The sequence below is a fragment of the Pelophylax lessonae genome (assembly GCF_965119305.1).
Source record: "Pelophylax lessonae genome assembly, chromosome: 2".
NCBI lineage: Eukaryota > Metazoa > Chordata > Amphibia > Anura > Ranidae > Pelophylax > Pelophylax lessonae.
Window position 1 is genome coordinate 492,615,645 of NC_138769.1, and position 23,459 is coordinate 492,639,103.

A 23,459-nucleotide genomic window follows, 5' to 3' on the forward strand; every position below is an offset into this window, starting at 1 on the left:
CTGTTCCTGTCTTCTACTCTGTAAACGGACCTCGTTGATCATATCTGCTAATCTCTGATAGCGTGGTCAGTTTACGTGCCTCCGTCATCCAGCTATCTCCTCAGTGTCTCTGCATCTCCTTCTCCTCTCTTCTCAGTTCTGTAGTCTGTGTGTGAGCCCCTCGCCTCATGCCTGTGTAATTCTATTCCCTGCAGCTGCTCCAGTGCTTGTAAAGTAAAAGGAACATGTATTTATTACCTTGAACCCCTCTGTTTTAGGTCCCTGTTTAGTACAGTGTGTGTTTTTTCCAAAAATTATAATGCTAAATACCTTCTTTACAGACCTCTGCTGTGTAGACTTCCAGCTTGCAGTCATCATAGGGGAATCTCAGCCCCCCCCCCCCCCCCCGCGCTCACTTAGGTCAGGAGGTAAAGCAGAGAGATGTCACATGACAACACAGCAGGGCTCTGCATTGAAGGTATTTAGCATTTTAATTTTAGGAAAACATACACACACTGTGCTGAACAGGGACCTAAAACAGAGAGGATCAAAGTAATAATACAAGTGACTTTACAACCCCTTTAGGGATGGCACCTATTTGAATTCTGATTTTTCTTTTTTTCCTTAATAAATGCTAATTTCAAGGAGGTGACATAGGAGTATCTGTGCTCGTACTAATAGTTTACAAAATAGGTTTTACCCAATCATCTTCCAGGACAGCACATAAAAAAGAGAGGCACTGCCTGCCTAAAATAGGGAACACTTGATCCGCATCCTCAAAAAAAATAAATAAATAAAATAGTCTGGCCCAACAGGAACATTAAAATGGTTTATTTTCCCTCAGGTCTACATGGTAGTCCTAGTGGCCTCCCAGTATGTCAGCACCCATGATTTCAGTGACAGTGAAACCGCTACACACAATCATGAAGTGGAACTAAATTTATTGGATATTTCAAACTTTGTTAACAAATAAAAAACTGAAAGATTGGGTGTGCAAAATTATTCAGCCCCTTTACTTTCAGTGCAGCAAACTCTCTCCAGAATTTCAGTGAGGATCTCTGAATGATCCAATGTTGACCTAAATGATTAATGATGATAAATAGAATCCACCTGTGTGTAATCAAGTCTCCGTATAAATGCACCTGCACTGCGATAGTCTCAGAGGTCCGTTTAAAGCGCAGAGAGCATCATGAAGAACAAGGAACACACCAGGCAGGTCCGAGATACTGTTGTGGAGAAGTTTAAAGCTGGATTTGCATACAAAAAGATTTCCCAAGCTTTAAACATCCCAAGGAGCACTGTGCAAGCGAGAATATTGAAATGGAAGGAGTATCAGACCACTGCAAATCTACGAAGACCTGGCCGTCCCTCTAAACTTTCAGCTCATACAAGGAGAAGACTGATCAGAGATGCAGATAAGAGACCCATGATCACTCTGGATGAACTGCAGAGATCTACAGCTGAGGTGGGAGACTCTGTCCATAGGACAACAATCAGTCGTATACTGCACAAATCTGGCCTTTATGGAAGAGTGGCAAGAAGAAAGCCATTTCTTAAAGAGATCCATAAAAAGTGTCGTTTAAAGTTTGCCACAAGCCACCTGGGAGACACACCAAACATGTGGAAGAAGGTGCTCTGGTCAGATGAAACCAAAATTGAACTTTTTGGCAACTATGCAAAACGTTATGTTTGGCGTAAAAGCAACACAGCTCATCACCCTGAACACACCATCCCCACTGTCAAACATGGTGGTGGCAGCATCATGGTTTGGGCCTGCTTTTCTTCAGCAGGGACAGGGAAGATGGTTAAAATTGATGGGAAGATGGATGGAGCCAAATACAGGACCATTCTGGAAGAAAACCTGATGGGAGTCTGCAAAAGACTTGAGATTGGGACTGAGATTTGTCTTCCAACAAGACAATGATCCAAAACAAAAAGCAAAATCTACAATGGAATGGTTCACAAATAAACATATCCAGGTGTTAGAATGGCCAAGTCAAAGTCCAGACCTGAATCCAATCGAGAATCTGTGGAAAGAACTGAAAACTGCTGTTCACAAACGCTATCCATCCAACCTCACTGAGCTCAAGCTGTTTTGCAAGGAGGAATGGGCAAAAATTTCAGTCTCTCGATGTGCAAAACTGATAGAGACATACCCCAAGCGACTTACAGCTGTAATCGCAGCAAAAGGTGGCGCTACAAAGTATTAACTTAAGGGGGCTGAATAATTTTGCACGCACAAAATGTCGCAAAGTTCAAGGGGCCGTATACTTTCGCAAGGCACAGTGTGTATATATATTCTTTTTTCAAAAGAACAAGCTCTCCAGCAGAATCTTATAGTTACAGAGATAAGACAAACCATTTAACACTAGCAGGGGTGCTTACAATAATGAGCTTTTATTTATTTATGTAAAACCTGTATCCCAAAAGGAAGAAAACTGTTATAAAAAAAAAACTGCTTCCAAAGTATTATCTGCAGTTTGGCTGCAATGTGTTAGTGTATTTAAATCTGCTGGTATATCTAACATTCCACTCCCCCAGACTGAGAATGCTGCTATCCAATAGTGCCCCCTGTGCTTATTCATCCAGAATGGGGCACTGTAATACAGGAGGTGTTTTACTGGCCAGATCATGAGGTGAAAACTGAGTAAAAAAGCCTAAAAAAAGAAAACTAATGCAGCCACCACCTGTAATGATTGGTATGCTGCTATATTTTACACTTTTGGTTTTGGGTTTTAATGCCACTTTAATCCAAGTCTGTAAATGATCCAGTGAACCACCGCTCTAGAATGCTGGAAGTTTTACTGTCAATGCTACTACCCTCATACTCTTGGCTTTTTTGGGGAAAAAAATTCTGTGCTCAAGGCCCTACTTTTTTGCACTCCACAGTGGGTGCAGGCAGATTTCAGTGTTCATACGGGCCTGTTCCCATATGTTGTCTGATAAAAAGGCTACCCACCACAGATGTCTTCTGCTTATTATTTAAGCAGGATGTAGCAAATACCCCATACTAATAAAGCTGAACACGCAGAAGATATCAGTGGTATGTGGCTTTCTTATAGATAAATGTGGTTATAAAATTGACCCAGTATAATTTATAGTTCTAATTTGAAACTGCATGTTTTGTTTGACACAACTGCTTTAATATAGAACTTTATTTTACATCTCTGTCCCTAGGAAATCATCCCCCACATGGCAAAAGAGTATGGCTTCCAGTATGAATTAGTTCAGTACAAGTGGCCAAGATGGCTACACCAGCAGACTGAGAAACAACGGATTATTTGGGGTTACAAAATCCTCTTCCTGGATGTTCTCTTTCCACTTGCCATCGACAAAATCATCTTTGTTGATGCTGACCAGGTAAGGTTCTGCATGTAAAATTAAGCATGGCTTCCTAACAGAATCAGGTGACAACTAACAGGCTTTGCCCACTGAGCAGTTAGTGTGAAAACTGATTTTATTCTCAACTCAAATCTGAAGCTTAGTTGCAAACAGACATAGATTGTGAATCCATCTCAGGTAATTATGTGAACATTCTTTCAGTCCCGCAGGGATTTTAGAAGCTCATTACCTTCTCTATCAGTTCTATACTGAATATCCATGGAAAAGGCTTTCATTTCTGCATTTTCCATTCCTCCTCTTTGTTCTTATAAGTTCAGGATGTTCAGTGTTTAAATGATCTGTGTCTTGCCTGTAGCTCCTAAGGAAAGAAATCTGAGCTTGCGTTTAATGAGAAAATCACAAGAACCAATGCTTCGCAGACCCTTACAAATCCAAGCTAGACCCTGGAGTCGAAACATGTTTAATCCGAATATTGACAGTTTGAATCCAAGAACATCATTAAATTGTGTGTTATTTGGAACTGTTACCTTAACCACTTCTGTCCTGGATTTCAATTTCCACATCAAATCAGTGTACTTTAATTCATTATATATATATATATATTTATATTTTCAACATTAACAAGGGTTCTATATCCGGATATTCATACCAGGAGCAAGCAACATCACCTTCACTGAAATGACTAATCGTTTCTTTTCTGGGACCTCAGGTGGCTGGGTTGATGTGCTTTAGAATGTCATTTTTGACACTGGAAGGATACTGTAGGCTGAATCAGCCACTAGTTACTAATAGTCTCCTACCTGCCATCTGCTGCATTGTTTAGCAGCAGGTAACACAGATGAGACAGAGTTCAGTGTTGTTCTTAACACAATACGTCAAAGCTGCCAGATTGATCTTATCTCAAATTGGGGATACAATGACTATTTGTGTGTATATAGTGTGTTTGTGTATGTAGTTTTATACTGAGGTGATAATTAGGCACAACTTTGACACATTCTAATTAGGTATCTTTACCATTTGCACTGCCCTGATGACAATTTTGCTCAGGCTTTGTAGATGCTCTGTATATTCTTCTGTATACTGTATATATTGTTTGATTATTTTTATTTGCAAAGGAATACTTTAGAGCTGTGTTTTGCTAAACACAGCTTGATCCCTTACAAAATATGTCATACTCCAGTCAATCAGTATTTGAAAAATGTTTCTAGTATACACTGTAAGAACATGAGTAAAGGATGTGCATCTAGTTTGAACAGTAGGTCAATCTTTGTAATAAAAATGTACTAGTATGTTTCTCACCACACCTGTTTGGCCCTTTAACCACTTAAGCCCCAGAGGATTTGGCTGCTAAACGACCAGGGGGTATTTTGCGATTCGGCACTGCGTGACTTTAACAGACAATTGCGCGGTCGTGCGACGCTGTATCTAAACTAATTTGGCGTGCTTTTTTTCCCACAACCAGAGCTTTCTTTTGGTGGTATTTGATCACCTGTGCGATTTTTTGATCATGCGCTATAAACAAAAAAAGAGCGTCAATTTTGCAAAAATAACAATATTTTTTACATTTTTTTATATGAAATTCCCCCCAAAAAAAATGTAAAAATCAAAATTTTTTAACATTTTCGGCCAGTTTTGTTTTCTGCTACCTATGTTTGGTAAAAAAATCGCAAAAAGCATATTTTGATTGGTTTGCGCAAAAGTTATCGCGTTTACTAACAAAGGGAAAGATTTTTGTCATTTTTGTTGTTTTTTTTTTAACGCGTAATGGCGATCTGCGATTTTTTTTGCGGTACTGCGACATTGCGGCGGACAGATCGGACCCTTGACTGACATTTTTGACACTTTTGGGGTTACTAGTGACATTTCTACAGTAATCAGTGCTATACATATGCACTGTTACTGTAAAAATACACTGGCAGTGAAGGGGTTAACTTTTTTTGAAAGGGAGGGGCTATGTGTGTCCCTAGGGGCGTGCTTTCTACTGTGATTGGCTGTGGCTTCAGATGTATGAAGAGTGATCAACGGTTCTACATAGTAGAACCGTATGATCATCCTTCATACGCAGGGGAGAATGACAGGCAGCTTGTTTACACAAGCCGCCTGACTATCTCCCTCTCCCCCGCCGATCGCAGAGTGACCGGCGGACATCGGGTCCGCCGGTCACACGCGCGGGGGGGGTCCGTGGGGGGCGCGCGCTCACTCCCTAGACCCTCACAAGCTAGTGACGTAGCCCTACGTCACTTTGCCTGTGAGGGGCTGACTGCCGACGTAGATCGGCGTTAGGCAGTCGGCAAGTGGTTAAGATGGGTCGAATGTAGAGAAAAAAAAGGTGTATGATATCACTTTGCCTGTGAGGGGCTGACTGCCGACGTAGATCGGCGTTAGGCAGTCGGCAAGTGGTTAAGATGGGTCGAATGTAGAGAAAAAAAGGTGTATGATATAGAAAAAGATTTCGAACATGGAATACTATCATTACATACAATAACCACAAGCATTTATTAGAATACAATCATTTTAAAGATAGTGGTCACTTAATACTGCTTAATTTATTAAATTCTAAAGAGAGACCATTAGGTTGGGAAACGTTATCCAAAAGGATTAAAAAGGATTTAAAACTGAAAATACATATACAGTTACATATACATTATGTTTTAAGCCACTTTCTAGATACAATTTAAAATTCTTACGGACCTAAAGAAGAACTTTATGACAAAGAGGAACTTGACAACATCCTGTTTGTGATCCCCTGTGTTCATTTTTTTTCAGTCTGTTCTTACCTTTTATCCTCAGTGAACATGCTCCCCTGCTCAGGGAATCCAGCATTATCCTAGTGCAATCCACCAATTGACTACCACATGCTAGGTCCTGCTCTGCCATCTATTTTACTTACATCATCAGGAGCTGCCTGTCTCTTCCTGGTTCTTGCAGCCAAATCCCTGATGATGCGTGCCAGCACTGTAGAGAAGCTGAAGCCTCCTGGGACATGTGGCTTGGACATCCCAGAAGGCTCCAGGAGCAGTTTGTCTACATTCTCTTTAAGGGGGAATAATTTAGAGGTAGGGTGGACGCTAAAGAATTAAAAGATAAACACAATTTTCTTTCTCTTTCATTCATTGCCTAACACAGCTCTTGATCTTCTTAGCCATTGGGTTATACTGCCCCCTACAGGAGTAGGACACTAGGCAGAAAAAAGTCTGGGTAAGCCTATGGGCAGTCACAGAGGGTATACTCCCTCTCTCTGCTATAGGTACTCAGTTTTTTTTTTTGTCTAGTCTGGAGTAAGGGCCTAGTTCCTTGCTGGGATCCTTGGTCCTGGCATTTTTTTCTTTTTAGATAGAAATGTTTCCTGTTTTTTTTCCTGTGAGATCTATAAATGTATTGCTGGAATGGGCGACGGGCTGGATAATCTAGATCCAGTGGTCACCCCAGTCTGGCCAGCGAGCGTGCGCAGACCTCAGCTCCGCCCTAGGTCAGCCATGACAATAAATGCCTCACAAGGTCGCATGCGACCGGGTCTCAAGCCGGGTTGCAGCGTTCCTCCTGGCCAACAGCCCCCCATTTCGAGGCTCTGTCTGGGGTGGTGCCCATCTGGTTCCTGGTTTTGTGAGTAGCTGTCCTCGCTCTCCCCCTGGAGGGCTTTGTTGTGGACATGGGCCCCTCCTTTGGACGGTCAGACCCTGCAGGTTTCCCTCCTTCCCTTCAAGTACCCCCCACCTCTTTCCCCCATTCCTACCCCCCTCTCCACTAATCCTGGGGCTGTATGGGTGGTCTGGTCCACCTCCTGGGTGGGGTCAGGGCGCTATGCAAGGGGGACGTTCGGCTGTGCGGGGGGGATTGTACCTGTTGGGGACTCCTGCCAGGGCCCCCCCCATCCTGTCTGGGCCTGTCCTTGAGGCCTAGGGATCTCTCCTGGGTCCCTGGGAAGCTTGTGATGCCGCCATTTTCTTGTAGCCTGTGTACTCACAGTCCGGCGGCCATTTTTCGGTGGTTTGCCATTGAAAATAGCAGCTGCCATGACTCAAGGTGTCTTGCAGAACATCTCCCCACCTGATTCCCTATCTTGGGCTGTGGGCCCTCTGGGTCCCATCCATCCATCGATGCATGCGCTGACGGCGGTCCTGGAGTCCCTTGTGTCCTGTGTGGAGATGGCTTTTTGGGCAACGGGCTGACATAGAGCGCCCCCGCCTTCCCCTGCCTCATTTGTCTCCCCAGATCCTGAATCTGATTCGGCCGCCACGGATGTGCATCACCCTGCCTGGTCTGCGACCACTCATAGTGAGGAGGATTCCTCTGCTTCTGCAGCCTCACTGTTATCTGTGCTTGAGACTTAAAGATGGAGGATGCATCTGCAATGGAGGTGCAGGCACCCTTTGGCACTCACAAGCCATTCAGGACGGCAATCAAGTTCCCTTCCCCTCCTATTTTGACAAAATTGTCACTGACAAGTGGGGACGACCAAAGCATTCCCTTGGGTTCCCTAAGCGAATTGCTAGGCGATACCCCTATTAGGAGTCCCTCCTTAAGAAGTGGACTGTTCCACTGGGGGTGGACCCTCCGGTTTCCAGATTAAACAAGGAAACCATGATTCCGGTTGAAGAGTTCCCAGCCTTTAAGGACCCGGCTGACAGGAAGGCAGAGGCTGTGGCCTGCAATCTGTACGCCCAGGCTGGTTTGGCATTGAGGCCTATTGTCACCTTTGCCCTGGTGTCGCAGCCTCTGACCGAGTGATCTAAGCTTTTACGCCGTGACCTGGAGGAGGAGTAGCTTCCCCCTGCCTTTCCTGAGCTGGTGGACCAGCTGGTCTAGGGGCTGCAGTTTATCTGTCATGCCTCTTTGGATGCGGCTCTCCTAGTGGCTCGGCTCTCTGTTTTGGCAGTGGTCATTCGGCTTGTCTTCTGGCTCAAATGCTAATCTGCGGATCAGACTTCTGAAAAAGGCCTTGACTGATCTTTCCTTTCAAGGAGATTGCCTGCTTTGGTTCTACCCTAGATGACATCATTAAAGGTCTCACGGGGGGGGGGAAGAGTACCTTTCTCCTGCAGGCTACTAAGGGCAAGGACCCTCGCCACAGATGTGGGTCCTCTTCGGCTCATAAGAAGTTGTTTCGTCCCTCAGGGTCGACTGACAAGGGATTGGAGCTCTTCAGGGCCTCCTCTGGAGGATCCGAGTGAACATAGTCTGGCAAGTCAGGTGCGGGCTTCACCAGACCCGTGGACAAGGCCCCTTCAGCAGGATGATGAGTCCTCACCCGTATCTGCAGTGGGGGGGGAGTCTTCTCTGGTTCCCGGACCCATGGACTTCCCTGGTACAAAAACAAGTGGGTCCACTGGGTATTTTGGTTCGTCTACAAGATCTAATTTTGTTCTTACCCTCCGGTAAAGTTATTCCTTTCGACGTGCAACTGTCCCCGGTCCACTTACAGACTCTTTTTTGGGGTGGTGCAAGAACTTTTACTTTACGGGTGATGGTCCTGGTTCTGACTTCAGGGGTTTTACTCAAGCCTGTTTACAGTCCCCAGGAAGGAAGGCAAGGTGCATCCAATTCTGGACCTCAAGGCACTGAACTGCTTTGTGTGGGTGCAAGAGTTCAGAATGGATTCCGTTCGCACGGTGGTGGCTTCCCTGTATCAGCAGGATTTTCTTGCCTCCAGCGACATTAAGGACGCTTACCTTTACATTCCAATATGTGTCGGTCTCCAGTGCTTTCTCCACTTTGCCGTGGGAGAGGAGCATTATAGGTTTGTGGTGTTACCTTTCGGTCTCGTCTCTGCTCCTCGGATCTTCAGGAAAGTGTTGGCCCTGGTGCCAGCATTGTTATCTCATAGGGGTATTGTGGTACTGGGCTACTTAGACTTCCTCCTTCTGCAAGCAGAGTGTCCTACTGCTCTGGTGGAAAACCTGGACATCACCATACGAGCTTGAGGGAGTTTGGCTGCCTTCTGAATTTTCAGAAGTCTGCTCTGGTTCCGTCCAAAAGCTGGACTATCTGGACTCGGCCTTAGCCAGAGTGCTCCTTCCTCTCGACAAACACCAGAAGCTACAGGGCTGCGATTCATCTTCTGCTGTCCGGCATGGTCATCCCTTTGAACTTGCATGCAGTTGCTGGGCCTGATGGTGTCTACCTTTTGAGGTGGTTCAGTTTGCACAGTTCCATACGAGGTCTCTGCAAGGGAGATTCTGACCAAATGGGACAAGAATCCGAAGTCTCTGGATACTCAGAGCCGGCTGAGCCAGGGAACGAAAGAGTCCCTGATACGGTTGCCTTGGCGCTTCGACTGGGCAAACCCTTCTTCCCCTTGTATTGGACAGTGGTCACCACAGATGCCAGCCTGTCCAGTTGGGGAGGCGTCCTCGGAAAATATTCTGCTCAGGGGATCTGGACACTGGAAGAGTCCAGATTAATGATCAATGTCTTGGAACTCTGAGCGATCAGACTGTGCCTGGAACATTGGACGGATTGTCTTCAGGGATGTCAAGTGCGTATTCAATCGGACAATGCCACGGCCGTGGCTTTAGCCGGTCAACATGGGAGCATAAGAAGTGTCCTCGCGGCCCTGGAGGTAGCCGGCATCCTAAGATGGGCAGAACAGTTTGTTCCAGCCCTCTCCACCATTCACATTCCCGGGGTGGAAAACTGGCAGGCATTGGACCAAGGGGAGTGGTCCCTTCATCTTGAGGTGTTTTATTAGTTGTGTCTCCGGTGGGGCATCTCTGAGCTGGATCTGTTTGCTTCCCAGCTCAACAGGTGCAGAGGTTTGTGGCTTGGTCACTGGATCCTCTGGCGGCCCTGTGGGGTCAGTATTGTCTGATTTACACCTTCCCTCCTCTGAAGGTTCTGCCAAGACTTCCATGCGTAATTGAGGCAGAAGAGATTCCAGTCATCTTAGTGGCCGGACTGGCCTCACCAGGCTTGGTACACCGATCTGGTGCGGCTGGTCTCCGATGTTCCTTAGAAGCTTCCTCTCAGGGAGGATCTGCTGTCCCAAGGGCCAATCTTCCATCCTGCTTTAGTTGTGAGTCGGTGTTTCCAATGCGGTTTAAAGCTCGGAAACCTACTTCTAGGAAGATCTACTGTCATACGTGGAAGACGTACATTGCGTGGTGTGAGCCTCTTGGGGTTCATCCTTGCTTTTGTTCAGTGGCTCGGATCTTAGTTACATAGTTACATAGTTAGTGAGGTTGAAAAAAGACATCAGTCCATCCAGTTCAACCTATGATGTGTGTGTGTTTGCTTTTAACTGTACATTGTGTACCCCTGTATGTTGTGGTCTCCAAGGTGCCCATCTAATAGTTTTTTGAAACTATCAATGCTCCCAGCTGATACGACTGCTTGTGGAAGAGAATTCCACATCCTTACCGCTCTTACAGTGAAGAACCCCTTACGCATTTTAAGGTTAAACCGCCTTTCCTCTAGTTTTAGTGAATGGCCACGTGTCTTATTGTATCTCCTCTCTCTGAATAGTTTGTTCCTTATGCTAGGGTCGCCAGTACAGTATTTGTACATTGATATCATATCCCCCCTCAATCGTCTCTTCTCCAGAGAGAATAAGTTCAGTGCTTGTAGTCTTTCCTCATAGCTGATGTCCTCCATTCCCCTAATTATTTTTGTTGCCCTTCTCTGGACTCTTTCCAATTCCAGCACATCCTTCCTGAGGACCGGTGCCCAGAACTGGACAGCATACTCCAAATGTGGCCGGACCAGAGTCTTGTAGAGTGGGAGAATAATCTCTTTATTTCTGGAGTGAATCCCCTTTTTTATACATCCCAGTATTCTGTTGGCTTTGCTTGCAGCGGCTTGGCATTGCATGCCACTGCCAAGCCTGTTGTTTACCAGTACCCCCAGGTCCCTTTCCATCCTAGACTCACCCAGAGGTTCCCCCCCTAGTGAGTAGCTTGCTTTCTGGTTTCTGGCCCCCAAGTGCATTACTTTACATTTTTCAACATTAAACCTCATCTGCCATGTAGTTGCCCACCCCGTTATTCTGTTCAGGTCCGCTTGTAAGGTTTCCACATCCTGCATAGAAGATATTGGCATGCTTAGTTTAGTATCATCCGCAAATACTGAGATTGTACTAGATATCCCCTCCTCTAGATCATTTATGAATAAATTAAACAGGATTGGTCCCAGGACAGAACCCTGGGGGACCCCACTTTCCACACCCGCACAATCCGAGTACTCCCCATTAATCACCACCCTCTGGACTCTCCCCTGGAGCCAGTTCTCTATCCAGGTACTCACCCTATGGTCCATACCTACCTTCCTTAGTTTGTACAGTAAGCGTTTGTGGGGAACAGTGTCAAAGGCCTTTGCAAAGTCCAGATACACCACATCCACCGGCTTACCTTTATCTAGGTGGCAGCTCACTTCATCGTAGAAGGTTAATAGATTGGTTTGGCAAGAACGATTTTTCATGAATCCATGCTGATTACTACTAATAATACCATTTTCATTACTAAAGTCTTGTATGTGGTCCCTTAACATCCCCTCCAAAATCTTGCAGACTACAGATGTTAGGCTGACCGGCCTATAGTTACCCGGGATACATCTCGGCCCCTTTTTAAATATTGGTACCACGTTGGCTTTTTTCCAATCAGCTGGCGCCATACCCGTCTGTAAACTATCCTTAAAGATCAAGAATAATGGTCTGGCAATCACCTGGCTGAGCTCTTTCAGAACCCTCGGGTGCAAGCCATCCGGTCCCGGTGATTTATTTGTTAAGTTTCTCTAGTTTAGTTTTAAGTCTATCTTCTGTTAGCCATGGCGGTATTTCCTGAGGTGTGTTGTTTAGTTCGGCCTTATAAGCTAGGTTTGTGTAGCCCCCCCGATTCTTTTGTGAAGGCTGAAGAGAAGAAATTATTTAACACTTCCGCCTTTTCTCTGTCCTCAGTGGCCATATTTCCTTTGTCATCTTTTATGGGGCCAATGTGTTCTGGCCTCGCTTTCTTACTGTTTATATACTTAAAAAACTTCTTGGGGTTCTTTTTTACTCTCCTCCGCTATATGTCTCTCGTGTTCTATTTTAGCCGCCCTGATTTCATCTTTACATTTCTTATTACACTCTTTGTAATGCTTAAATGCTGCCAATGACCCCTCAGTCTTGTATTTTTTGAAGGCCTTTTCTTTAGCACTAATATACATTTTTATCCGCCACCCAGGGTTTAATTTTGCTCTTTTAAATTTGTTTCCCTTTGGAATGCACTGGTCAATCCCTTTGTTAAGTATGCTCTTGAAGCACTCCCATTTTTCCTCCGTGTTCTTTGTTCCCAGGGTTCTATCCCAATTGATATTTTCTAGCAGTGAGCGCAGTTTTGGGAAATTGGCTCTTTTGAAATTCAGCGTCTTAATATTACCCTTGTGCTTCCTATTACTGTAATTAATACTGAAACTTATTGACCTATGGTCACTGTTTCCTAAGTTCTCATGTATTTCTATATCCGTGAGCAGGTCTGCATTGTTAGTAATCAGTAGGTCAAGTACCGCATTGCTTCTTGTCGGTGCATTCACCATCTGACCCATGAAATTGTCCTGCAAAACATTTAGGAACTGCCGAGCCTTGGCTGAGTGTGCGGTTCCTTCTGCCCAGTCTATATCAGGATAATTAAAGTCCCCCATTATAATGACATTTCCCATCCTTGCTGCCAATCCTATCTGTAAAATGAGGTCCACCTCCCCCTCCTCCCTCTGGTGGGGGGGCCTATAGCATACGCCCAATATTACCTTCCCCACCGTGCCTTCCCTTTGAAGCTCTACCCATAGGGATTCTGCCTCGTCCTTAGCTCCATTATTAATATCATCCCTCATATTTACCTGTATACTGTTCTTAATATACAAACATACCCCTCCCCCTTTTTTACCTTCTCTATCTCTGCGACAAAGGGAATACCCCTGAATGGTCGCCATCCAGTCATGAGAGCTGTTAAACCAAGTCTCAGTTATCCCCACAAAATCTAAGTCCTCCTCAAACATCAGCAGCTCCAGCTCTCCCATCTTGTTGGCCAGGCTTCTGGCATTGGTATACAAACCTCGTAATTTTGACCGGTTACAAATATCCTCATTTGATGTTTTTAGGCTGCTCTTGTGGTTTTTCCCCATACCCACCCTGGGTATAGGAGCTCCAAACACCCTACCGCTAATGCCCCCATTTCTGCCCTCTGAATCTTGCTTTCCACTGGCTAATTCTACATCTGTACCCCCCCCCATTTCCTAGTTTAAAAGCCCCTCTAACTTTGTGGCCATCCTCTCACCCAGTACGGCTGCACCCACCCCATTTAGGTGCAGTCCGTCCCTACCAAAGAGCTGGTGGCCGACTGAGAAGTCGGCCCAGTTCTCCAGGAACCCGAAACCCTCCTTACTACACCAGCTCCTCAGCCACTCGTTAACTTCCCTAATCTCCCGCTACCTCTCTGGTGTGGCTCGAGGTACAGGTAGTATTTCGGAAAATACTACCTTGGAGGTCCTTCTCCTCAACTTAGCGCCTAAGTCCCTGAAATCGTTTAGGACTCTCCATCTTCCTCTGCCTATGTCATTGGTACCCACGTGTACCATGACAGCTGGGTCTTCCCCAGCCCCACCCAATAATCTGTCCACCCGATCTTGACCTTCCTTCAACGGGGGATTGAGTAGAAACTGGCCTTGAGTACTATCAAGGGTCATGTGTTGGCCTTAGCGGTCTTATTTCAATGGCCCTTGGCCACATACTCCCTGGTGCGTACTTTTCTTCAGGGAGTTGGGCACTTGACTCCTCCAGTGCAGTCTCTGTTGCCACCTTGGGACCTCGATTTGGTGCTCTCAGTCCTCCAGAAGACTTTTTGAGCAACTTCAGGAAATTCCCCTGCTTACGCTGTCCCAGAAGTTGGCCTTCTTGGTGGCTTCACCTCTGCGCCCAGGGTGTCGGAATTGGCAGCGTTATCCTGTTGTTCACGTTACTGGTGGTTCACAGTGATTAGGTGGTTCTTCGCCCCAGTCCGTCGTTTCTTTCTCATGCTGTCTCTGATTTTCAATTGAATGAAGAAATTGTGTTGCCTTCCCTGTGTCCCAGGCCTAAACATCTGAAGGAAATTAGTTTTCATGCCTTGGATGTGGACCGGGCAAGTAGGATGTACCTGGCAGCTACGGAGTCTTTTAGGAAGTCTCAAATTGTGCTCATGGATGGGCCGCAGAAAGGGTTATCCATTTCCTCTGCGACCATTTCCAGATGGATCAGACAGACAGTGGTTCAGGTCTATTCCATCCAGGGTCAGGGTTCTCCTTTTCTGGTCAAGGCGCATTCTACTCGGGCGCTTAGTGCCTCCTGGGCTTTCCGTCATCAGGCGTTAGTGACGTAGGTTTGCAAGGCAGCCTCCTGGTCGTCGGTGCATGCTTTTACAAAGTTCTATAAGGTGGATGTGTTGGCATCTGCGGATACTTCTTTTGGCTGCAAGGGTTTTGCAGGCTGCTGTTTAGAGGATCTGGTCCTCTTTGAGGGTGTATTGTTTTTTCAGGTGAGCTCCAGTTGTTTTGGTTGAGCTCCTGTTTACCTGGTTGGCTATAGTTAGCCTTGGGATTTTCTTTTTCGCTGTTCCCACCCCTCATGTTTAACACTGCTTTGGGATGTCCCAATAGTTAAGAAGATCAAGAGCTGTGTCCGTCAATGAAGGAAAGAGAAAATGTGATTTTTGACTTACCGTAGAATCCATTTCTCTGATGTTCATTGACGAACACAGCACCCACCCCTCTGTGGAGTTGTAATTATTCTGACACTGCTTGTAACAAAACGGGAGTACCTATAGCAGAGAGAGGGTGTATACCCCCTGGGACTGCTCATAGGCGTAGTCAGACTTTTTATTTGCCTAGTGTCCTACTCCTGTAGGGGGCAGTATAACCCAATGGTTAAGAAGATCAAGAGCTGTGTCTGTCAATGAATATCGGAGAAATGGATTTTACGGTAAGTATTTGCTGTGATGTGCAGCCTGCCTAGCCAATTTTATAAACAAGAGGCTGCTCTGTGTCCTGTGAGGAGAGAGAGACCAGCGCCAGCACTGATGTGAGATAGGGAAGATACAACTACTGGAAGATTTTTAACCATTATGCAGGGAATACATAAAGATAAAAACTGATCTGCCTTTAGAACCACTTGATTCAGTCTTTGAAATTGTCCTTGGACCAGACACATTACCTGAGGAGGAGGTAGCGGTTGACTATAATCTCTATCCTTCAGGGGAATCGGATGAGACACCTTTTAGCTAAAATGTCATTCAAGCTTAAATATACTATTGCTACCCCTATTGATGCTATACTGCTTGGCATTAGAGCAGCCTAAGTCTGTTTGTCCCAAGGTCTCCAGTAAAGGGTACTTAAGTTGTCCTATATTGGGACTCTCCTCTTCCAGAGATGATTTTTTACTCCTACAAAATGCTTTGCTCGGCAATATTCTATTGAAGAAACATGTCCTGTGAAAGTGAGCATTTCTTTTTTTAGATCCTGACATTTTTTGTCTTATTAAGACCCCCCCCCCCCCAGACTCCAGTGAGGATAATCTGATGTTCATGAACCTGGTAACCAAAAAAATAGGCACTCTTTAAAGACCTTTTTTTTTTTTTTCTTAACGGGCCTTGTCATGCAACCTACATTTGTTTCTATGGCAGTCTGCCAGATCATTACTGTCAGAACTAAACGCATAGCCTAAGATCCTAGTTTAATTCTAATGGATTCCTCAGTCCACAGTCAGACTTTTTTTCCTATGGCCTTACCTCATCCCACAGAGGAATCAGGCTTTTGTCTCCACTAGTAGGACTTCTACTCCTGAGCTTAAGAAAGGTTCCTCTCAGTCTTCCAGTTCCAAATCTAAAGCAAGAACATACTTTCGTAAGAAAAGAAAACATTGCACTCTAAACCAGCCAAGGCTGTTTTCATGACTTTCATCTTGTCATGGGGCACCTCACACTTTTTAGAGTCGGGAGGGTGGATTTCTTTTGGTCTTCTGGTTCCAGGAGATCTGATGTCTAGGTCCAGAGTGTTATTTCTAGAGGATACAAACTGGAGTTTCACAAGTTTTCTTCCTTACTGCTTCATGCTTTCAAACTTTTGTAACCTCTGGCTACAAAATTGAGTTACACACACACCCTCTAGAGAGGTGTCTCACCTCCAACCGTACCTTTCTCCCCAGTGATCGTTTGACTTGCATCTGGCCATTGAAGAACTGTTGCTTGGGTTAGTGATTTTGGTTCTAAGTGCAGAAAGATTTCTGCGTCTTTACTCAAACCTCTTTACGATGCCCAAGAAGAGTGGAGTTTAACCTGTCTTAGATCTTCAAGTGCTTAACATTTTTGTCAAGTTCAGTATAGAGGCGATCTGTTCGATAGTGGTGTCCCTGTATCCGGGGTACTTTTTGACATCCAAAGATATCGAATAGATATAGGATGCATACCTCCTTGTACCATTTACCAGGAGTACACCAGTTTTATGTTTCTTCAAGGTAGGGGAAGATCATTATCAGTTTGCGATCGTGCCCTTCTGCTCAGTCACAGCTCCTCAGGCATTCACCAAAATCATTGGCACTACTGTTAGCCACCTTGTATTCAAGAGGGAATACTTATCATGGGGTACCTGGATGATCTTTTATGGTCTGCAGAGTATTATAAAGAATTAGATTTAACCACCATGCCCATCACCATTCACAGGAGTTTGGGTGTATTTAAAATCCCGAAAGTCCTTGCTTATTTTGTCACTTTGCCTGGAACACCTGGTGTTGATCTTAGATTCTTCCTTTAAAAAACAACTGTCTGCTGGCTGTTGAAAGCTGAGTGCTAAGGGAGAGAGGGCTATCAAATACAGTCATTTGCACCATGCATAAGGTTTACAAGTCCACATCTGGTAAGATGTATTATGGTACAAATCGAACATAATATGCATTGTCAGTTCCTAGAGTTAGTAAGTAAGTAATTAGTGAGGCTCAGCATCAGGTGTTGGTGTTACCTATGCAAACACAGTCTGCCTAGGAACGCCCACTGCTCCTGACAGACACCCACCCACCAATCAAGGCATAACCAAGAGCCAACCCACTGCTTGCGTCAGGACTGAGGGCTCTTGGTAGGAGTACTGACGCCTGGTGCTGTGACGGTTTCAGGAAGCTATGTACAGCCCCCTGCTGGCCCCTCCCACCAGCCATGATCTGCCTGCATTGTATAGAGGAGTACAGAGATCCAGTGATGACATGACCATGAAAATGCAAAGGCATGACCAAATATAAGAACATCATTTACCTAGAGCAGCCTAAAAACATCAAATGAGGATATATGTAACCGGTCAAAATTAGGAGGTTTGTATACCAATGCCAGAAGCCTGGCTAATAAGATGGGAGAGCTGGAGCTACTGATGTTTGAGGAGGACTTAGATTTTGTGGGGATAACAGAGACTTGGTTTGACAGCTCTCATGACTGGATGGCGACCATTCATGGGTATTCCCTTTATCGCAGGGATAGAGAAGGTAAAAAAGGGGGAGGGGTATGTCTGTATATTAACCACTTAAGCCCCAGCCCTATTTCGGACACTTTTTGTTTACAAGTTAAAACCAGTATTTTTTCCTAGAAAACTTAGAACCCCCAAACATTATATATATTTTTTTAGCAAAGACTCTGGAGAATAAAATGTCGGTCATTGCAAAATTTTTTGTCACGCGGTATTTGCGCAGCGGTCTTTAAAACGCCATTTTTTTGGAAAAAATTTAAAAAATCACATTTCACTGCATTTAAAAAATACTAAACAGTAAAGTTAGCCCATTTTTTTTTGTATATTGTGAAAGATGATGTCACGCCGAGTAAATAGATACCCAACATGTTACGGTTTAAAATTGCGCCCCCCCGTGGGATGGCGACAAACTACGGTCAATAGAGATCTCAATCTGCGACACTAAATTTATTTAACGGTTACCAGTTTAGAGTTAGAGTGTAGCTCTTTTTTTTTAATTATTGCCCACGCTCTGGCGATTGCGGCGATACCTCACATGTGTGGTTTGAACAGCGATTTAATTCGCGGCTTGACTTGCGTATATGTTTTTTTTTGTGCGCAAGCTATTTATTTTCTCTTTTTTTTTAACTTCATTACAGGTTTTTAAAAAAAAAAAAATCTGATCACTTTTATTGCTGTCACAAGCAATGTAAACATCCCTTGTGACACCAATATGTAGTGACAGGTACACTTTATGGAGGGATCGAGGGTCTAAAAGACCCTAGACCCCTCCACTACACTTCCCTGTATGGAAAACGCCGAAAACGGCATTTTTGCATACAGCCGTTTTTCAAATCTGCCGCCTTTTGCAGCACAGTAACCCGGAAGTGACGTCATGGACGCCGCCTCCGGGTTACGTAATCGGAGACCCGATAGATGCTGTTTCCGGCATTCATCGGGACTCCATCCAGCCGGCGGACGTGCTGGCTGGGTGCTCGGGGCTCCCGGTGGGACAGGAGCCCCGAGCAAAGCCACGGAAGGCGGCGGGAGGGGAGGGGACGTCCCCTCCCGCCCCCCCGGGTAACGATCGAGCGGCTCCCGAGCTAGAGGCATCATCCCGGTATAAGCCCGCAAAGTTTACCGACGTAGCCCTACGTCGATATGCGGTAAGTGGTTAACAACAGTGTACAGGTAAATATGAGGGATGATATTAATAATGGCGCTATGGACGAGGCAGAATCCCTATGGGTAGAACTTCAAAGGGAAGGCACTGTGGGGAAGGTAAATTTGGGCGTATGCTATAGGCCCCCCCCAACCAGAGGGAGGAGGGGGAGGCGGACCTCCTTTTACAGATAGGATTGGCAGCAAGGATGGGTAATGTCATTAAAATGGGGGACTTTAATTATCCAGATATAGACTGGGCAGAAGGAACCGCGCATTCAGCCAAGGCTCGGCAGTTCCTAAATGTTTTGCAGGACAATTTCATGGGTCAGATGGTGAACGCACCGACAAGAAACAATGCGGTACTTGACCTACTGATTACCAACAATACAGACCTGCTCACGGATATAGAAATACAGGGCAACTTAGGAAACAGTGACCATAGGTCAATTAGTTTCAGTATTAATTATAGTAATAGTAAACGCAAGGGCAATAGAAGGACACCGAATTTCAAAAGAGCCATTTCCCAAAACTGCGCTCTCTGCTAGAAAATATCAAATGGGATAGAACTCTGGGAACAAAGAACACGGAGGAGAAATGCGAGTGCTTCAAGAGCATTCTAAACAAATGGATTGACCAGTGCATTCCAAAGGGAAATAAATTTAAAAGAGCAAAACTAAACCCTGGGTGGCTAAACTCCAACATAAAAATGCATATTAATGCTAAAGGAAAGGCCTTCAAAAAATACAGGCTGAGGGGTCATTGGAAGCATTCAAGCATTACAAAGAGTGTAATAAGAAATGTAAAGACGAAATCAGGGCGGCTAAAATAGAACACGAGAGACATATAGCGGAAGAGAGTAAAAGGAACCCCAAGAAATTCTTTAAGTATATAAACAGTATAAAAAAGCGAGGCCAGAACACATTGGCCCCATAAAAGATGACAAGGGAGCTTTGGCCACAGAGGACAGGGAAAAGGCGATAGTGTTAAATAATTTCTTCTCTTCAGTCTTCACAAAAGAATTGGGGGGCTACACTAACCCAGTGGGTAAGGCCAAACTAAACAACACACCTCAGGAAATACCGCCATGGCTAACAGAAGATAGACTTAGAACTAAACTAAAGAAACTTAACATAAATAAATCACCGGGACCAGATGGCTTGCACCCGAGGGTTCTTAAGGAGCTCAGCCAGGTGATTGCCAGACCATTATTCTTGATCTTTAAGGATAGTTTACAGACGGGTATGGTGCCAGCTGATTGGAAAAAAGCCAACGTGGTACCAATATTTAAAAAGGGGCCGAGATATATCCCGGGTAACTATAGGCCGGTCAGCCTAACATCAGTAGTCTGCAAGATTTTTGAGGGGATGTTCAGGGACCACATACAAGACTGTAGTAATGAAAACGGTATTATTAGTAGTAATCAGCATGGATTCATGAAAAATCGTTCTTGCCAAACCAATCTTTTAACCTTCTATGATGAAGTGAGCTGCCACCTAGATAAAGGTAAGCCTGTGGATGTGGTGTATCTGGACTTTGCAAAGGCCTTTGACACCGTTCCCCACAAACGCTTACTGTTCAAACTAAGGAAGGTAGGTATTGACCATAAGGTGAGTCCCCGGATAGAGAACTGGCTCCAGGGGAGAGTCCAGAGGGTAGTGATTGATGGGGAGTACTCGGATTGGGCGATTGTGGAAAGTGGGGTCCCCCAAGGTTCTGTCCTGGGGCAAATCCTGTTTAATTTATTCATAAATGATCTAGAGGAGGGGATATCCAGTACAATCTCAGTATTTGCGGATGATACTAAACTAAGCATGCCAATATCTTCTATGTAGGATGTGGAAATCTTACAAGCGGACCTGAACAAAATAATGGGGTGGGCAACTACATGGCAGATGAGGTTTAATGTTGAAAAATGCAAAGGAATGCACTTGGGTGCCAGAAACCAGAAAGCAAGCTACTCATTAGGGAGGGAACCTCTGGGTGAGTCTAGGATGGAAAAGGACCTGGGGGTACTGGTGGACAACAGGCTTGGCAGTGGCATGCAATGCCAAGCCGCTGCAAGCAAAGCCAACCGAATACTGGCATGTATAAAAAAGGGGATTCACTCCAGAAATAAAGAGATTATTCTCCCACTCTACAAGACTCTGGTCCGGCCACATCTGGAGTATGCTGTCCAGTTCTGGGCACCGGTTCTCAGGAAGGATGTGCTGGAACTGGAGAAAGTCCAGAGAAGGGCAACAAAAATAATTAGGGGAATGGAGGACATCAGCTATGCGGAAAGACTACAGACGATTGAGGGGGATATGATATCAATGTACAAATACTGTACATTGATATCATATCATATGTACTGTACTGGCGACCCTAGCATAAGGAACAAACTATTCAGAGAAAGGGAATACAATAAGACACGTGGCCACTCACTAAAACTAGAGGAAAGGCGGTTTAACCTTAAAATACGCAGGGGCTTCTTCACTGTGAGAGCGGTAAGGATGTGGAATTCTCTTCCGCAAGCAGTCGTATCAGCAGGGAGCATCGATAGTTTCAAAAAACTATTAGATGGGCACCTTAAAGACCACAAGTTACAGGGGTATACAATGTACAACATACAGGGGTATACAATGTATGGTTAACAGCAAACACACACACACACACATCATAGGTTGAACTGGATGGACTGATGTCTTTTTTCAACCTCACTAACTATGTTATGCCCTTATTCTTTTTTCCTTTCTCCATTGCTTGTGTCTCAGCTTTTTGCCAGGGTGGAGCAGCGATTGGTCTTAAGCACCTTAGGGTCAGGTGCCGATGTTGGCGATTTTTATTTCAGCATTCTCTGGCATCAATGTTGCCTGCACAAACCTCTACTTAGGCCCCTGTTCTCACCTTGAGACCTTAGCCTGATACTTTTGGAGTTGCAAAATACACTTTAATGATAATATTAGGGAGATAGCACTTTTAACACACTCTGAATGTGACCGTATCAGCTAATGCCAGTTTTGGATGTAAAGTGTTGCAGTATAAATGGCCTGTTTTGTTACCTTTTTAAGACTGTTAGTTTTGTATTTAAGGTTTTTATCCATCTTGTTGTGACACTACTTTAGGACATCCCAGCAGGTGATGATCTAAAGCAGATCTGTGTCCTCTAATTAAGGGAAGAGAAGTTAGGATTTTTGTATTCACGCTAAAATCCTTTTTTCTGCATTCATTGGAAGATAGCACCTGACTCTGGCTTTGCTGCTGTTTGGTATATTAACGTATTTTGTTTTTTGCACTGATGTATCAATTAATTGAGCTTATTCCATTGTGGATTGTGTTATGGCCTCCAGCAAGGGCTAACCCTGAACTGCTATGTTTTTTTTAGTTGTATTTAGTGTCCTACTAAAAAAGTGTCTCCAAACTTTCTAAACTTAAACTTTAGGGGGCCCGGACTGTGGTCATTGTGAGTATAAATTGTACTGGCATCAGTGGGAGTAAACAATGCATCTTTGGTATTTGGGGGAGGCATAGTGCTCCATCAATTTAGTCAGTGGGAAGAATAGTACCCCATCATTGGTGTAAATGGGAGGAATAGTGCCCCATCATTGGTGTCAGTGGAAGAAATAGCACCCAATTGTTGGTGTCAGTGAAAGAAATAGTGTCCCATCGTTGGTGTTAGTGGAAGAAATTGTGCCTCATCGTTGATGTCAGTTTGGGGAATGGTGTCCCATTGCTGATGTCAATAGAAGGAATTATGCCCCAATGTTGGTGTCAGTGAAAGGAAAGTGCCCCAAGGGCCACATAATGGCAAGCAAAGGACCACATCCAGCCCCCCGGCCGTAGTTTGGAGACCACTGATCTAAAGCAAAGCTGATTTTTGCATTGTACACAGAGAAAAGTATTTTATGCAGAGTACAAAAATGTATATTTTTTGTGTTTTAGATTGTAAGGACTGATTTAAAAGAATTACGTGACCTGGACCTTGGTGGTGCTCCTTATGGTTATACCCCATTTTGTGACAGCCGCAAAGAGATGGATGGTTATCGGTTTTGGAAATCTGGCTATTGGGCATCGCATCTTGGGCACAGGAAATACCACATCAGGTAGGAGAATGTAGCTAGAGATTACTGTGTTAGTGTGCGTTATTGTAAAAATTCACATTTGTTAACCAATTTAAATAAGATTATTAATTTAAAGGGTTAGTACACCCAAAATAATGCCTGTGTATGTAAGTGCTAGAATCATCTGTTGACATCTTACATTGCTCATGAACACCGTTAGTGTGAGATTCCATGGTGTAGCGAGGCAGAGCCAAAAACTCTGGTGGAAAGTACTCATCAGTGAAAACATAGGAGGTCATTAGTATATTAAGCAAATCTCTATTCACTCACTGCTGGAACATCAGATTTGGATGGCTTGACCAATTAGTCTTTCAGTTCATGATAGTACCTCAGAAGAAGAAAGCTTACATATAAAGTTATGACAAAATAAATTCACTGTCCACTTAAACTACGAACGTATATCAATTCTGTCTGTGCATTGCATTTTCTTGCATATTATTTATTTGTTAT

The 23,459-nt window shown here is 44.6% G+C and overlaps 1 protein-coding gene across 3 annotated transcripts in view; it reads left to right on the plus strand.

The window, feature by feature from the left end:
- The window catches only part of UGGT2 (UDP-glucose glycoprotein glucosyltransferase 2), a gene marked incomplete at its 5' end in the record, with an annotated part of 753,177 nt that overhangs the window by 653,893 nt on the left and 75,825 nt on the right, over window positions 1–23,459 (plus strand). For all 3 annotated transcript variants that reach the window (XM_082245311.1, XM_082245312.1, XM_082245313.1), the window contains 2 exons: window positions 3,157–3,339; window positions 22,831–22,991. In XM_082245311.1, the coding sequence (XP_082101437.1) occupies window positions 3,157–3,339; window positions 22,831–22,991 (344 nt within the window). The remainder of the gene's footprint in view (window positions 1–3,156; window positions 3,340–22,830; window positions 22,992–23,459) is intronic.